This window comes from Metarhizium robertsii (assembly GCF_000187425.2).
Source record: "Metarhizium robertsii ARSEF 23 chromosome Unknown MAA_Scf_8, whole genome shotgun sequence".
NCBI classification, from domain to species: domain Eukaryota; kingdom Fungi; phylum Ascomycota; class Sordariomycetes; order Hypocreales; family Clavicipitaceae; genus Metarhizium; species Metarhizium robertsii.
In genome coordinates this window covers 1,287,045-1,301,919 of record NW_011942226.1, presented here as the reverse complement: position 1 = coordinate 1,301,919, position 14,875 = coordinate 1,287,045, and the positions used below count along the sequence as shown (strand labels likewise).

Genomic DNA, 14,875 nt, shown 5'->3' with positions numbered 1-14,875 from the left:
CCACATCACCTCCCCCATGCAACGACGCTCTTGGAGTGGACTCGGAGCCTCCAAAGGCCCGATAAACTCGGAGCCAAGCAGGGAACAGCCCACGGCGCCCCGAGTCCTCGCTCAGCTCTCGTCGTCTTTACCCCAGAATGAGCTGGGGAAACGGACCGATCTCCCCAGCACGACTCTACAAGCGAACCGCAGAAGCGGGGCGACGGCATCATCGAGTCAAATGACCATACAGACTTGCACAGTTTTGAACAAGTCCAGCTTTGACTATTTAAGGGGCCTTGGAGCCATAGCAATCGGACGAAAGCTGCACATCAGACTCGGCTCGTGGGACGCACAGCCTGTTGAAAGTTGAAACCCAGGGCACAATGTACAAGAAGCTCGTCAGCGTGCTGGCGGTGGCTGGCCTGTGGCTGGATGGAGCCGTAGCTCGCAGCCGCATTTCTTGCCGAGACGACCTAAATGCCTTCATCACCAAACAGAACCACATTTCCCTTGATGGAGTTCTGGCCAATATTGGCTCTGATGGGTCACGGGCCCAGGGTGCCGCGGCTGGCGCTGTCGTGGCCAGCCCAAGCAAGTCGGATCCTGACTGTATGACAACATTCCCCAGCAGCTGGGAGACTTGAGACTAACTCTGCAATAGACTGGTATACTTGGAGCCGGGACTCTGCTTTGACCTTCAAGGTCTTGATCGAGCTCTTTATTGGCGGGAACAAGTCTTTGCAGCCCAAGATTGAGCAGTACATGACCGCCCAGACACGTCTACAAGGGGTGAGCAATCCTTCCGGTGGACCAGACACAGGCGGCTTGGGAGAGCCCAAGTTCCACGTCAATCTCACAGCCTTTACTGGTCCCTGGGGTAGGCCACAGCGCGATGGTCCTCCTTTGCGAGCCACTGCTCTCACCATTTATGCCAACTGGCTCATTGCCAATGGGGGCCAAGCTCAGGCTGCAAACACCGTCTGGCCAATTATTGCCAAAGACCTGGCATACACGGTTCAGTATTGGAACCGAACCGGCTTCGATTTATGGGAGGAAATCAACGGCTCCTCCTTCTTTACTCTCTCCGCCTCATTTCGCGCTCTGGTCGAAGGCGCTACCCTCGCCAAGGCACTCGGCAAGCAGTGCCCAGATTGCGAAACCAACGCACCTAGAATACTCTGCTTCCTTCAAAGCTTCTGGGCCAGTGGCTATATCGACTCCAACATCAACGTCAACGATGGTCGAACCGGCAAGGACGTCAACTCCATCATCTCGTCCATTCACACTTTTGATCCTGCAGCTGCCTGCACAGATGCCACCTTCCAGCCGTGTTCATCCAGAGCCCTGGCCAATCACAAGGCAGTTGTCGATTCCTTCCGTACCATTTATACCGTGAATAAGGGCCGAACGCCTGGCAGGGCAGCTGCTGTAGGCCGCTACTCAGAAGACGTATACTATAACGGTAACCCTTGGTACTTGGCCACAATGGCAGCCGCCGAGCAGATGTACGCTGCGGTCTACCAGTGGCGGAAAATTGGTTCCATTACCGTGGACGCGACGTCTCTCCCTTTCTTCAGTGATCTGATGCAAAATATTGCTGCAGGCACCTATGCTAAGGACTCTGACACCTTTACTTCCATTATCAGGGCAGTGACGGCTTATGGAGATGACTTTATCAGTGTTGTGAAGCAATACACTCCCGCCGATGGCTCCCTGGCCGAACAGTACGACCGAGAAACGGGAAGCCCCAAGTCTGCTGTTCACTTGACTTGGTCGTACGCATCATTCGTCGGAGCTGTCGAACGCAGATCTGGCGTTGTTCCACCCTCGTGGGGAGAGCCCAACGCCAATACCGTTCCCAAGGTTTGCGAGGCTCCTCCTAGCTGTGACTCCACCATGACCTTCAACGTCAAGGTTACCACGGTTCCCGGAGAGAACATCTATGTCGTTGGCTCCATTACCGAGTTGAAAAACTGGTCACCGGCGGATGCCATTCCCTTGGATGCGTCACAATACACCCCCAGCAACCCGCTTTGGAGCGCAAAGGTCACGATCCCTGCTGGTACAAACTTTGAGTACAAGTATATCAAGAAGACGAGTGAGGGAAGTGTTGTATGGGAGAGTGACCCCAATCGTAGCGCGACATCCTCTACCGGATGCCGTAGCACGGGGACGCTCAATGATGAGTGGAGATGACGGGATAGTAGACATGGGCTTGAGTAGATAGAGTAATGTATAAATGACTTGGTTCGCAATGTATGTTGTGGTTGTGCAAGTTTGCCGTGGCAGCAGCCAGTCGCCGTTGGCATCCGCCATCCGCGTTCGACAGCCGGTCAAGCGACAATACGATATGCCTGCCTACAGTCCAGGGGTCTCGTGTCGAAATGCAGATTGACTTTTTGCCTCGATCCAATCGGCCCAATCCTCGTGGAGACGTGCCTCGGTTCGAGTGGCTCTACCCCACAACCTGTCGCAATCCCCACGTCGATAAATACGGGGTTATTTGGACACAGCAGTGCAGGTGAAGAACAGAGTGATGTGAAGAATAGAGAAACAAAAGAAATGGCACAAACGCTCGAAGCCCGTGATATCCAAAAGCTCATCGACCAGGTCACCCGAGACGGGTACGTCGTGATCCCGCACGCCTTCTCGGCCAGCCAAGTGTCCCAGGCCAAGGCGGAGCTGGGGCGGCTGTCGGGGACGGCGGAGGCGGGGCCGGCCGGGCAGGCGGGGCGGAACGCGTTCGAGGGCCTGCGCACGCAGCGCATCTACGCGCTGCTCAACAAGGCGCGCTGCTTCGACCAGTTCGCGCTGCACCCGGCGGTGCTCGCGCTCAACGACCACTTCCTCGACGAGGGGTACCTGCTGAACGCGCTGCACAGCGTCAACATTGGGCCGGGGGAGGCGGCGCAGAGGCTGCACCACGACGACCAGTACGTGACGGTGCCGAGGCCGCATCGGCCGTTTGGCGCGGTGGGTGTTTTTTCCTTTTTCTTTTTTTTTCGCTGCTGAGAATGATGGCGTGTTTTGTTATTTTTTTTAACTTTTTTTACTGACAATACAAGGCCATCATGGTAGCCTTGGACGACTACACCCCGACCAACGGCGGCACCCGGCGCCAGCGTGGTCCCCCGGTCGCACACGTGGGCCGGCGACCGGGTGCCCGCGCGGTCCGAGGCCGTCGCCGTGGCCATGCCCGCCGGCAGCATCGTGTACTTTGTCGGGACGCTCTGGCACGGCGGGGGCCGCAACGCCTCGGGCGCGGGCAGGCTGGCGCTGACGGTGCAGTACTGCCAGCCGTGGATGCGGCCGCTGGAGAACCAGCTGCTGGCCGTCGACTGGGACAAGCTCGACGACGTGCCGCCGCGCCTCGTCGGCATGATGGGCTACAAGGTCGGCGCGCCGTTTATCGGCTACGTCGACGGCCGGAGCCCCCGGACGAGGGTGACGGAGCTGCTGCGGAGGTGGAGGGGGCGGAATAAGCTGTGAGTGCATCGTTGATGTGACGAGGCGTCGCAGTCTGGTGCTGTGGCCTGTGGCACTGGGTGGTTGACTGGTACCATGGGATATCTGGACATCTGGAGTTGGGCACCTACAACATCAACGTCGATGTACCACATGCATGTACCCCCACTGTAGCACAACGTGTAGCAGCACTAATATATTTGCCCAACAAGCACTGGCGTTAATTACACTGACTGCTGTCACCGCAAACAAGCACCATTGAATTTCAACATTCCATGTTGAATCACGCGCATCGCCCTGCCCCCCAAAGCGCCTCCAGCTCGGCCACCTCGCCCTCCACCCCAACACCAATACCCGTCGCGGCCCTCATCCTCCGCACGCACGTCCTCACGGCGTCCTGCTGCGCCGGGTGCGTCACCTCCCGCGCGGCGAGCAGCAGCCCCGCGACGAGCACCGGATCCCACTGCTCCGCGAGGTCGTTGGCGCACGCCATGCCCGCCAGCGTCCGGACGTGCCAGCCCCGCGATGACGCCGCCGCGAGCCCGGGGAGCCTCCGGTGCAGCAGCCGCGGCTTGCCGGCCAGCAGCAGCAGCGAGCACAGGTGGTACGCGGCGTTGGCCTGCATGGCCAGCGCGTGCGTGTACAGCTGCACGGGGAGTGAGGCGTCGGCGTCGGCGTCGGCCTCGAGGTTGCCCATGTCCAGCGCCGGCCGCATCGTCGCCGGCCGCCGGTCCCGCCACGCCTGGCAGCTCGTCCACACGGCGAGCCACTTTGCCGCCCAGGTGCCTGGGTTCGGCGACGTGCACATGGAGTCTTGGAGGAGCGGCTGCGGGAGCGACAGAGATGCGTCGTGGACGAGGTGCAGGGCCACGGTGAGGTGGTGGATCGACCACAGGTACGCGGCGCCGGGGCACTCGGGATTCCACGCCGGCGGGAAGCCTTGCGGGGAGTAGAATGATCTCGGCGTCAGGGGCCGTTGGCGCAGAATGATGGACGATGCCAGGTCTTTCGTGTGCAAGTGCATGTTAGTCCCCGGGCCATTGACGGCGGTGCAGAGTCTGGAGGCCTGGACATGGACGTACCGAAGCGTGAATGGAGCTTGCAGAGAGTCCGCAGCGGCTCCTCGATCGAAAGCGCCGTCGCGTCCGGGCCTACGAGTCCCATCTCGCGCGCTGCGCGGCTCCTCCATTGCGACGGCCCTGATTGCAGATACTCGGTAATACCTGAGAGTGAGTCAGCTATCCTCCTGGCAGGGCCCTCGAGAGCACGCATCCGCGTCTTCTGCGTTTGTCCGTCCGCCGCGTCTCTCTGTTGACGAATCAGAGCCACCTGGTTCGCGGATAAGTCGAGAATCACGCTCTGGATCGGCGGGTGTTCCTGTGCAAGGCGCATAATGTCCGTTCCAAACGTCGACGACAAGTCCCCGGCCTCCATCCAGGGAACCGTGGTGTACCGGAAATGACGTAGCAGGGCGAGGTGCTTGCGTCCCGCGGATACATCTTTTGTAGCGAAATACCCGTCCCAATCTACGAGCGGCAAGTCTCTTTTGCGGTCCTCGGTGAAAGGGGCGGTTGTGAGAAGAGAGTCGATGGTGATGCTGCTGGGGCGCGAGTCGCGAACGTCTAGCTGTTGAGAGTCTGAGTGTCTGCCGATATGTCTGCCGAAGCCGCCGCCGTTGTTATCTGTATTGGATGGTTCGGATACAGGTGACAGCGGTTCATTTACAAACTGGACATGTTAGACGATGCACTCTGGCTTGCCGTGTTCGACAATGGGACAGTCCAAAGCCGCCATAATACCTTGATGCGAGCATACCGACTGTTTCTCAGCCTCACGGACTCAACAACATCCCCTGCAGTCGACTTGGGGATAAACTGCAAATCGGGATACGCGCACGTTGCCCCTCTCGCCTCACAGCTCGTACACCTTGGCTTCCGCTCATCGCCTACAACACCAGACGTTAATTTCTCCCCTTCCTCTTGTAGATCCGGCGCCGATGCTGGGGCCCCTCGGGCATCATGCAGGATACCACCCGAAATAGCCCGAGGCGCATGGCGAAATCAGGGGTATGGGATCGTAGCTACATTTTCTCCGTCTCTTTCTACATGAGAGACATCCGGTGCGGACGCGGCGCTTGTTTTCTGGGATGGAGCGTATCACAGGCATATGGGACCGTCTGAGAAGCCGCTGGTCATGGCCGGACTGGAAGCGTCTCGCGGGGAGAAGAGAGAGGGGGGGAGAGAGATGAATGAATGAGTGTTGGTTTTGCTGGCCTGCCGTTTTGTTTTTCTGGGGTGAGGTGTGGGATGAGGGACTGGCGGGCATGGATCATGGATGCGAGCCTCTGGTGGCTGCCATTATTGGCTTGAGGAGCTGGATCCATCATGGAGCATTTGCATCAATCCATGCCACACTCGTGACAAAGCCGGGGAAAAAACGTGAGCGACTCCATCGGGTGGCGCCGACTCCCACGGGTCATCTGATGTTTGCTATGGTGAGCATTCTGGATGCCATTCATTGTCGCACACGCCCTGGAACAAATCGCTTTGGCCATTCTCCTCTCTGCGCATTCAGAGCAGAAATACTAGTCATACTACAGTGCTTCAATGTGCTTCTCAACGCCAGCCTTGGTCGTCCTGTCGGCGCGGCCCTCCAGCAACGCCGTGAGCCCGACTTCTCTCTGCGCCTCGCGCAATAACTCTGCATCCCTCTCACCGGTATGGCTGCCAAACACACGGTCCATCTCTTCCAGAGTGGCGTTTTTTGTTTCCGGTAGGCAGAACCACACCCAGAAAATGCCGGCTGTGAGGAACACGGCAAAGAAGATGTAGGTGCCCCACGCCCATGCCTCCAGCATCGGCGGCACAAAGAAGGCAATGGCAAAGTTGTTCAACCAGTTGCTCATGGCACCGATTGATGCGCCCTTGGCCCGAATAGACAGGGGGAAGATTTCCGATATCAGTGTCCATGACACCGGGCCCCAAGTGGCACCGAAGCCGGCGATATACACCCAGATCAGGGCTTGCATTTTGTTAGCTCGCAACCACAACACATGAGAGGGAGGGCTACAGAAGACGAGAAGAGACTCACCAACTGCTGTCCAGCCAGCAGCCACGTGGTTAGGCCAGTCGTGTCTAAATTTGGCAACAATGATGCCCACAATGACCATGCTGACGCCCATGACGACCGAGCCAACCAGCAACATTGGCTTTCGGCCGACCCGGTCGATAATCAGCTGGTTTCTGTTAGTCCTTTGCTTTCATAGGCATGATTCACTGCTCTTACCATTGCGGGCACCGTGCTTATTAAAAAGACAACGCCAGTCACACCCGTCGCCAGGAGTGCGATGGTGCCTCCCGTAAGCCCCAGACTCTGGAATATGTTGGTGGCATAATAAATAACTGCAACAAGTTAGTTTGAAGCGTTTGAATAAGAGAATAAGGCTACTTTCTCGCGTCGATCCCACTCCACTGTTGCCAACTCATCGTTAGAAAACCTGTAACAATTCGTTTGATATTATCCTTGGTTCGAAAACAGTTGATGTATTGGGCGATTTGCTCGCGGAAAGCGCTCTTGCTCCCTTGCTCGGCCATGCGAGGGAAATCTCTAGCAAAAGCCTTCTTCTCAAATACGGACTCTGCTTTTATTTCAAGAAATTCGACTTGCACAAGCTCGTGGTCAGCGGGAAGCTTTCGCATCCAGGCCAGGGTGGATTTGGCTTCGTCGTCACGGCCCACCTTGACGAGCCACCGAGGAGAGAAGGGCATGAACCAGATACCGATTGCCAGAGCCACGGCAGGGATACCTTGAACAATGGAGGGCAGCCTCCACGCCAGATTGGACTGAGAATCACCAGTACCTCCAATGTAGTTGCTTCCATAGCCAACCCAGAAGGACAACATGATACCCAGGATAGTGGCAAATTGATAAAACGACACCAGCAGCCCTCTCATTTCCGGAGCCGACAGCTCGGCATTGTACAAAGGTCCAACGCCGCTAAATAGTCCTACGCCGACACCTGTAAAGAATCTCCCGGCATATAGCAGGGATGGTAGGCCGTCACGAGCACCAATGTACAAGTAGCTCCCCAGAACGACCCAGCAGCAAGCAATAAACATGGTATATTTTCGGGAAATAAGTTCTCCGAGTACACCCGCCGACAGAGAGCCCACGATACCGCCAAGCTGCAAAACTGAAGTGAGCCAGCCCGTTGCAGAGGACGATTCAACCACCGATGGGAAGTTTTTCATAAAGCGTGTCATGACAAGGGATTGGCCAAGAACACCTTGTTGATAACCATATTCAAAACCGCCCAATCTACAGATACAAAGGTTAGTTTCAACGTGAGTCAAATGTCAAGAGGCGGGAGGACATACGAGGCAAAGAAGGCAATGAAAATCACCTTGGGGTTGGATCGGATAGACTCCCACAACGACCTCTTTCCCGCCAGAACCCTTTGCGCCGGTTCCAAGGGAACACTTGTCGTGGCAGCCTCGGTATCCGAGGGCATATTGGACATGAATGCAGATTCAAGGCCAAACGGCAAAGGGGCGTAGAGGGCAAAAAAAGACAAATCTTGACCAACTCTTCACCTACTCAAGATGAATATCGAGGAGCGTGCTCCCCCATCTTTATATATTAGACCAAAGTTCATGTATGTATGTTGCTGCCCCGGAGAGTCACCCCGTATCCCCCGTCTTTGAGTCAGTCACCCCATGGGTCACCGCAGTCGGTGATGCTGCAGCGCAACCCTCAACAGTCCTTGCCGCGGTTCTTGGCCGGGATATTGAAGAGATGCATAGGCTACGCCCCCCGTTTTGGGACATGCCAAAGCAGAAGCGGATACTCAATCGCCGCGTCAATTGGTCCGCGGCTGGGGCAAAGGCGAGGGCTAAGTTGCCCCTTTCAGGCGCGCTACAGGACGCCATGGTTTTGCGGTTTTGGTTACGCGAAGCTGCGATGGGTTCAGGCAGGTTTTGCCATGGCAGCTGACTTTCGCAGACTTGGGTCTTGACCCATTCGTGGTATGATGCGGTGGTCGACACGAAGCTAATTCGGATGGGTGATGATGCCAGAGGTTTGTGAAGGCGGTGCTCGCAGGGCGGGGGCAGCCAAAGCAAAGGTTGCGTGCACATGTGGTGTTGGTCCAGACCGGGGCCTACTGGCGTACATGCAGAAATATTGATGCTCATCCAACAATGAAGAATTCAATGACAGGAATTCCCGTCTGAGTATGCAGACGTATCGTTGTGTTGTACATACGGCTCCCTTTGCAGTCTGAAATTTCTCAATGCCGCGTTACCAGGCAGGCAAAGGAAATCTTTGCGCGGCGGGGGCGAATCCTTGATCCTGGTCGAAGCTTCTTTAACCATCCGACATCCACGAGGCAGGTGCGATTGTGTGGGCCTCGTCTTGGGGACCTTCTATGGTCTGTGTGGTCTGTGTGGTCCGTGTGGGGTCGACGGTTGATGAAATCCGTGTCACATCTTCAACTGCCTTGCTCCAGCTTCATCTCTATGCTCACCTAGAGAGGGTATTCGCTGATCATGATTGTTCTGTAATTTTAAGTCGCCCGGTGCCCAACGACACCTTCCGTCGCGCCATGGCCGACCCCTACGAGCCACAATTCCTGTCGCCAGCATCCTCGGCCACTGCTGATGAATACTCGGCCAACCCCCGTTTCATCGAACTCCAAGAAGAGCTTCGGTGCGTCCTCTTTGCAGGCGTAAGCTCCCATGATCCCAGCAAGACTACTACTCCCGAGTCCGTTTCGGATCAACAGCGACCGCCCGATGAACTCCCCGTCCAGCAGTCCAAGTTTGACTTCTCCAGGGTCCCCGGTATTCCCAAGATCAAGCTTATTCACTACTTCAAGAACTGGATCGTCGAGTGTGCGCCGTATCTTGACAAGTTTGACCATGAGCGACACTTTGGTATCCATGTGCCCATCATGGCTGAGCGGTCGCCGCCATTATTCTACGCCGTTTTAGCCTTTTCCGCCCGTCAGATAGAGCGAAAAGCACTCTTGGAAAAGAGCTATGACAGCTTGGAATTGTATCAGGAGTCCATCAGGCTCCTTGCCCCCAGCTTGCAAGCCAAGGACTCCAACATGCTGGTGACGGCTTGTGTACTCGCCGTCTTGGAGCTCATGTCCGGCAGCCCTCGCAACTGGCGTCGCCACATCGAAGGCTGCGCGGCCTTGTTTGAATTCTTCGAGATTACCGGCTTCTCGGGCGGCCTGCTGCAGGCAGTCTTCTGGTGCTATGCACGCATGGAACTTTGCGGAGCCATCATATCCGGTGGTGCAGAGAGTACAGTCCTCCCGCTGAATAAATGGATTCCTCCGTTGCCAGCAGGCGTCTCAACCAATGATGAAATTGACGAATTCGCGCGGACAACGTTCTATCAGAGCGGGCGGGATAATACCGGTATGCATGCCAACTGGGCCGTGTATTTGTGTGCAAAGACATGCGACCTGACGTACCGGAGGACGAGGGTTCTAGAGCTGCAAGAACCAGACGAGTTGGATACCAGACCGTTCGTCGAGCAATGGACTAGACTATGGGGCGACTTGCAGCTCTGGCTGGAATCAAGGCCGTGGTCAATGCTGCCAACTACTACCACGCCGCCGCTGGAGCCGTTCCAAGAGCAGGTCTTTCCCACCATTTTGTTCTCCAATTACCCGGCCATCTCATCTAACCAGATGTACCACGCGGCATGTATTCTAATGTTGGAAACACGGCCTCCAGAGGTACAATTGCCGTCTCCACAAAGCTCGCCCATCTGGCATGCAAGACGAGTCTGCGGAATATCATGGACGAACCCGCACAAGGCGAGCCTCATTAATGCTATTCAGCCGCTCTATCTGGCGGGGCGGCTGCTCACCCATCCGAGCGAACAGGTTCAAGTCGCAAGGCTATTCCGTATCATTGATCGGACTACAGGGTGGGGAGCATTATGGCGATTGCGGGATCTAGAGGCAGAGTGGGGATACAAGCCCGGCGAGATACTGGGCAGAGCAAATGTATGATGACTTACAAGGCCGGGTTTTTACGTGAAGCCGAAACGAGGCGGATTAAGCTTAATTGAAGGTCACGCCCTGCCCGACGATGAATCATGTCTGGTCCCAGAGGGCTGGTCAGCTGAAGCTCAGGCGTGAATCTAGTCTCCTTTGGGGATTCGGCCTCAGCGCACCAAGCTGGATAGCGTGGTGATTTAGCAAGAAACTCGCCATGTCATGCTTGCGAATGATGGTCACTTTTTGCCAGCCCGAGGTATTCAACTATTTAACAGCAGTTATGCCCGTGCAGTTCGTCGATCCATCAGAGCCTATATACCCAAGCTCAGATCAGACAACCGCAAGCATTCAGCCGTTCATGCGCGCTGCTCACGACCCTATTCGTTGTACACACTAGTTAAAGGATACATTCGGCTGAAAAACACCACCGACAATTGTCCTCCAATTTACCAATTTCCCCAGCAGTCGCAACATGTGCTGGCCCTCACGACAAGACAGGAGCCAACAGTTGGATGGCAAGACGCAGCACTACAATGCGCGTCCCGTGCCGGTGGCCCAATCCAGTGTCAAAAGCCAACAGCTGGATGTCAACACACAGCACCATAATACGCCTCCCGTGCCCATAGCCCAATCCAGCGTCAAAAGCCAACAGCTGGATGTCAACACTCAGCACTACAATGCGCGTCCCGTACCCATGGCCCAATCCAGTGACAGGAGCCTGAAGCGCAAGACGCCGACGCCGCAACCGCGAAAGAAACACAACTATGGGTATTCGTCCAGTTACGGGGGTAGGAGCAGCTCGTATGGTGGCGGTGGCGGTGGTTCGTATGGCGGTGATGGTGGTAGCTCGTATGGTGGTGATGGCGGTGGTTCATATGATGCCAGTTCATATAGTAGTTATTCGTATGGTTGTGATGGTGGTGGTTCGTATGGCGGTGATAGCGGTGGTTGCGGAGGCGGCGACAGTGGTGGTGGTGGTGGAGGAGATGGAGGTTACTACTAGTCATGGTGGACACGGGTACTTATGATGTATATTCCTCGAGTTGCGTGTATGCGTTGGTATGAAATGGCATTCAAAACTGCTTGTGCTGGGACAAGAGCGTTTTTGAAGGCACAGCTCTGGGAAGCTATTGCTTGTTGCTGCACAGTTGCGAGGAGAATCAGGAACATTGATGATACTACGTTTATTCTTGGCTGAGATGAAGGAACGAGGAAATGTTACGAGCAGAGAAGAATAAGAAAACATGTCCCATTCTGGGAACCACGATGGCCACCACCGAGGATAATGCTGTTGTAGCCGGTTTTCCGCAAGAGGCAACGCCACGCACGCAACGGATTTTATGGCCTCCTTCGGGGGGGGAAAAAAGAAGTAGAAGAAAAGAAGAAAGGAGTCAAAAAGCTGCCAAATCCCCCGCCTCATCTATATCATTCTCTCCCAAGGCGCTACCCGTTCCATGTTCCCACGCATCGCCGGGTCATCCACGCCCCACAACGATCGGCTACCCGAACCAGCTGGCCCTCCGGAACCCACACCTCGGCGGCTCAGCCCGGGCCATACATTCGCTCATCCGGGGATAAGAACAGATGCCAACTCTTAAAGTCCATGTGCAACTTAAGCCCATCTCCGTCTCCCCTCTATGGCGAAAATATAAATTAGGCCTAGTCGCTGCCTCAGTTTATAGCTTACTATCCTTACTCATTGCCGGCCAGGCAGTAAATAAGTCGGCCAACACCGCATTAATATTCCCACTGACACCCACCCGGAAAGAAAGAATATAGAATAAAATAGAATAAAAATAACCTTCCCCTATAAACGCGTGCTCCTCATGGGCACAAATTCCGGTATAGGCGCCGCCAATGGTACAGAGTATGTAAATCTAAAAAAGAAAAAAAGGTTTCCCTGTGAGCTGGCTCGCTGATTTCGCGGCGCGGCGCGTTTATTGCCAGATGAATTACACGATTACATAGATGACGGCGGACGTAAGCTGAGCATGCTGGTGGACAAACTTGTCAACTTGCCGTATCCGCTGCTGGGGAGCGGGAGCCAGCATGTCCGTGTCGGACAGCCGCTGGGCGCGTCGGCCGAGTCGTATGCCGAGTTTGTGGCCGCCAGGGAGGCCATGTTTGAGACGATTGCGGATGCTACGATCCCTCATTTCGAGCTTTGAGGCATTGCTTTGCGGAGGTGTCATTTTTTTGGACGATTTAGTCCTTTCCTTCCCTGTGAGAGACGGAGAAGGAGAACTCAGCAGCGGATCCAAATCTTCTGTCCTCATCCGGCCAGTATTCACTTGTGTGGTTTGTTGTGTTGTACGCTGTCGTATTGTGGGAGAGTTCACAGTGCTTCGTCAACGGCAATACATGGCCTCGCACAAAAGTCAACCTAGCGTGTGGCATGTGCAATACTCATTACCTGTCTTGTCTGATCGCATCAGTCTCATAACGTCAACTGGTGTCTTATTCCCCGTCACACGATACAAGCACTCGCGCCGTGGGCTTTGGGTGTAATCTTACATTGGCAAACCGTAACGTCACACCTGGCGCAGAACAGACATATACAGTCATATATTCATTTCAATTGATTGGAGTACGTTACAAGTTATACTAGAGTCACACAGGATATTGCGGTCTTCCTACACCGTCGTGGCCCACTACCAATCCCTTCCTTTCGGGATGATACACTTGCAGACCACGATTCAGTCGCCGACACGTTCTGCCGGCATGAGCATTTTAGACGTCGAGACCGTCGACGACTACGCCCTTGTTCCAGGTCCACTGAATCAACCTGGCAGCCTCCACCGCACATTCTTCATCAACCAGAGCGCTGACGAGATACAAAGCTGCATCAACGCCAGCGCTTACTCCTCCAGCAGTGATGACGCGAAGACCACCGAGGCGCATCGCGGCACGGCGCGCAATGGACTCGCGGCGAGAGTTGGAGCCCTTGAAAGACATGCTGCCCTTTCTGCGAGCCTGTTAGCAACGTCACACTCACTCACGTACACACACAAAAGCAGCATCCGCCTTGAGGTTGAATCTTACCGAGCATTCGAGGGACGACGCCCAGCGTCTGACTTGCGGCGAATGTATGGATTCTCATCCTCGTCTCCAAGGTCGAAGCGGAGGTTGTTGACGACGTATCGGGCGTCTTCAACGACGTCGCAACGCTCAGTCATGTTTCGAGTAGCAGCATCGCTGCAAACATTCTCGAACTTGGTCAAGTAGTCGGGGTGAGTGGTGGCAGAGAGGCCAGAGAGAATGTTCTCTCTGGCAAGGAAAAGAGATCCCGTGCACACAGAGAGGATGGTGCGTTCACGGGCAGGGTCCTTCTTCTGGAGCTCAGCAAAGTTGTTGATGAGGCCAAGTGGCTCGGTGTCTGCCTTGAGGATCTCATCGGAATTGCCACCAAGAATGACGAGGATATCAAAGTCCTCGAGGCGTTCGTGGGCTTCCTTGAAGGAGATTTGAGAGCCAACAATGGCACCCTGTTCGGAAAGGACCTTGGGCTCAGCCCCGGCAAGAGTCACTTCAAACGCCTTGGAGGCTGATGGAAGTTAGCAACAATTCAGTTTACGTGAAAGAATAAGAAATGGTCATGCAACTCGACTTACTCTCGTCCTTAGGGTCGTGTTGGGCCGTGGTGAAAACCTCCATTGGCCCCGCAAGGTCGAGAAGGTCGAACTTGTTGTGCAGGGCAATGAGGACTTCAATGGGTTCGTCCGACACTGCGGACGTCTTATGTGCAGCCATCTTGCCGGTATTGAGGTGTGGAGGTTTGGATTGGGGGAAGTGAGGTTGGTCGTGTCAGTGAGTCACAGGAAGGGGGGATGACTTTGTTGTGTGTTGGACTGAGCAACGTGGTGTGTGGTGTGTTGAAGCCGTCTAAAGGTGTGTAAAGCGACCAGAAAATAGAAATGGTCTGGCTAGGGTCCTTGGGCAGAGCCTTTGATGAGGCTGATGAGGGTCAATGGGTAGTAAAAGACGGCACGTTGTAAGTCGATGAGTAGAGGAGAAGGAGGGGGAAGAGGGGGACGAGAACAAGGTGAGGAGGATGTGAAGTATATATGCGAGGTGGCATGGATGGATGATGGATACTCCCTACTGAACTCAGTACGACATGGTATCCGGTACATGTATACATGTTCAAACGCGGGGAAGGAAGACAGAGAGCGCCTCAGCAAGACGATCAACTCTGGAAAGAGGGGTCCAAGACTCCAAGCCGGACGTGGAGCTTGAGCTTAAGAGCTTCGGGCAGCTGGCAACGGCCCAGATGGCAATTGAGCCAGCTGGCGGTCATTCTAGACTCTGGGAAGCGGCATCGTTTCTGGAGCTCACGCGAGGACGAGGCGCCGCCTCCGGAAGTCCCAAGACACATCGCGACCACCTGCTTGCCTTTCCAACCCACCGCCG

The 14,875-nt window shown here is 55.4% G+C and overlaps 7 protein-coding genes across 7 annotated transcripts; 4 read left to right on the top strand and 3 right to left on the bottom strand.

The window, feature by feature from the left end:
• Window positions 1-365: 365 nt before the first annotated feature.
• On the top strand, window positions 366-2,178 carry MAA_01177 (Six-hairpin glycosidase; the record flags this gene model as incomplete). The annotated part of the gene is made up of 2 exons (XM_007819175.1): window positions 366-591; window positions 644-2,178. The coding sequence occupies 2 exons, from the start codon at window positions 366-368 to the stop codon at window positions 2,176-2,178; spliced, it is 1,761 nt and encodes a 586-aa protein (XP_007817366.1).
• A 366-nt stretch (window positions 2,179-2,544) lies between these two features.
• On the top strand, window positions 2,545-3,471 carry MAA_01176 (phytanoyl-CoA dioxygenase family protein; the record flags this gene model as incomplete). Its single annotated transcript, XM_007819174.1, has 2 exons — window positions 2,545-2,955; window positions 3,061-3,471. The coding sequence occupies 2 exons, from the start codon at window positions 2,545-2,547 to the stop codon at window positions 3,469-3,471; spliced, it is 822 nt and encodes a 273-aa protein (XP_007817365.1).
• A 215-nt stretch (window positions 3,472-3,686) lies between these two features.
• On the bottom strand, window positions 3,687-5,183 carry MAA_11508 (cation transporter-like protein; the record flags this gene model as incomplete). The annotated part of the gene is made up of 3 exons (XM_011413502.1): window positions 3,687-4,452; window positions 4,520-5,129; window positions 5,177-5,183. The coding sequence occupies 3 exons, from the start codon at window positions 5,181-5,183 to the stop codon at window positions 3,687-3,689; spliced, it is 1,383 nt and encodes a 460-aa protein (XP_011411804.1).
• An 857-nt stretch (window positions 5,184-6,040) lies between these two features.
• On the bottom strand, window positions 6,041-7,957 carry MAA_01175 (Major facilitator superfamily domain protein; the record flags this gene model as incomplete). The annotated part of the gene is made up of 5 exons (XM_007819173.1): window positions 6,041-6,468; window positions 6,538-6,682; window positions 6,733-6,848; window positions 6,944-7,764; window positions 7,824-7,957. The coding sequence occupies 5 exons, from the start codon at window positions 7,955-7,957 to the stop codon at window positions 6,041-6,043; spliced, it is 1,644 nt and encodes a 547-aa protein (XP_007817364.1).
• A 1,092-nt stretch (window positions 7,958-9,049) lies between these two features.
• MAA_01174 (C6 transcription factor) lies at window positions 9,050-10,477 on the top strand (the record flags this gene model as incomplete). The annotated part of the gene is made up of 1 exon (XM_007819172.1): window positions 9,050-10,477. One exon carries the CDS (start codon window positions 9,050-9,052, stop codon window positions 10,475-10,477), a length of 1,428 nt encoding a protein of 475 aa, XP_007817363.1.
• Window positions 10,478-10,937: 460 nt separating this feature from the next.
• On the top strand, window positions 10,938-11,468 carry MAA_01173 (uncharacterized protein; the record flags this gene model as incomplete). Its single annotated transcript, XM_007819171.1, has 1 exon — window positions 10,938-11,468. The coding sequence occupies one exon, from the start codon at window positions 10,938-10,940 to the stop codon at window positions 11,466-11,468; it is 531 nt and encodes a 176-aa protein (XP_007817362.1).
• Window positions 11,469-13,195: 1,727 nt separating this feature from the next.
• On the bottom strand, window positions 13,196-14,215 carry MAA_01172 (ThiJ/PfpI family protein; the record flags this gene model as incomplete). Its single annotated transcript, XM_007819170.1, has 3 exons — window positions 13,196-13,430; window positions 13,508-14,009; window positions 14,077-14,215. 3 exons carry the CDS (start codon window positions 14,213-14,215, stop codon window positions 13,196-13,198), a joined length of 876 nt encoding a protein of 291 aa, XP_007817361.1.
• Between the last annotated feature and the right edge of the window lie 660 nt (window positions 14,216-14,875).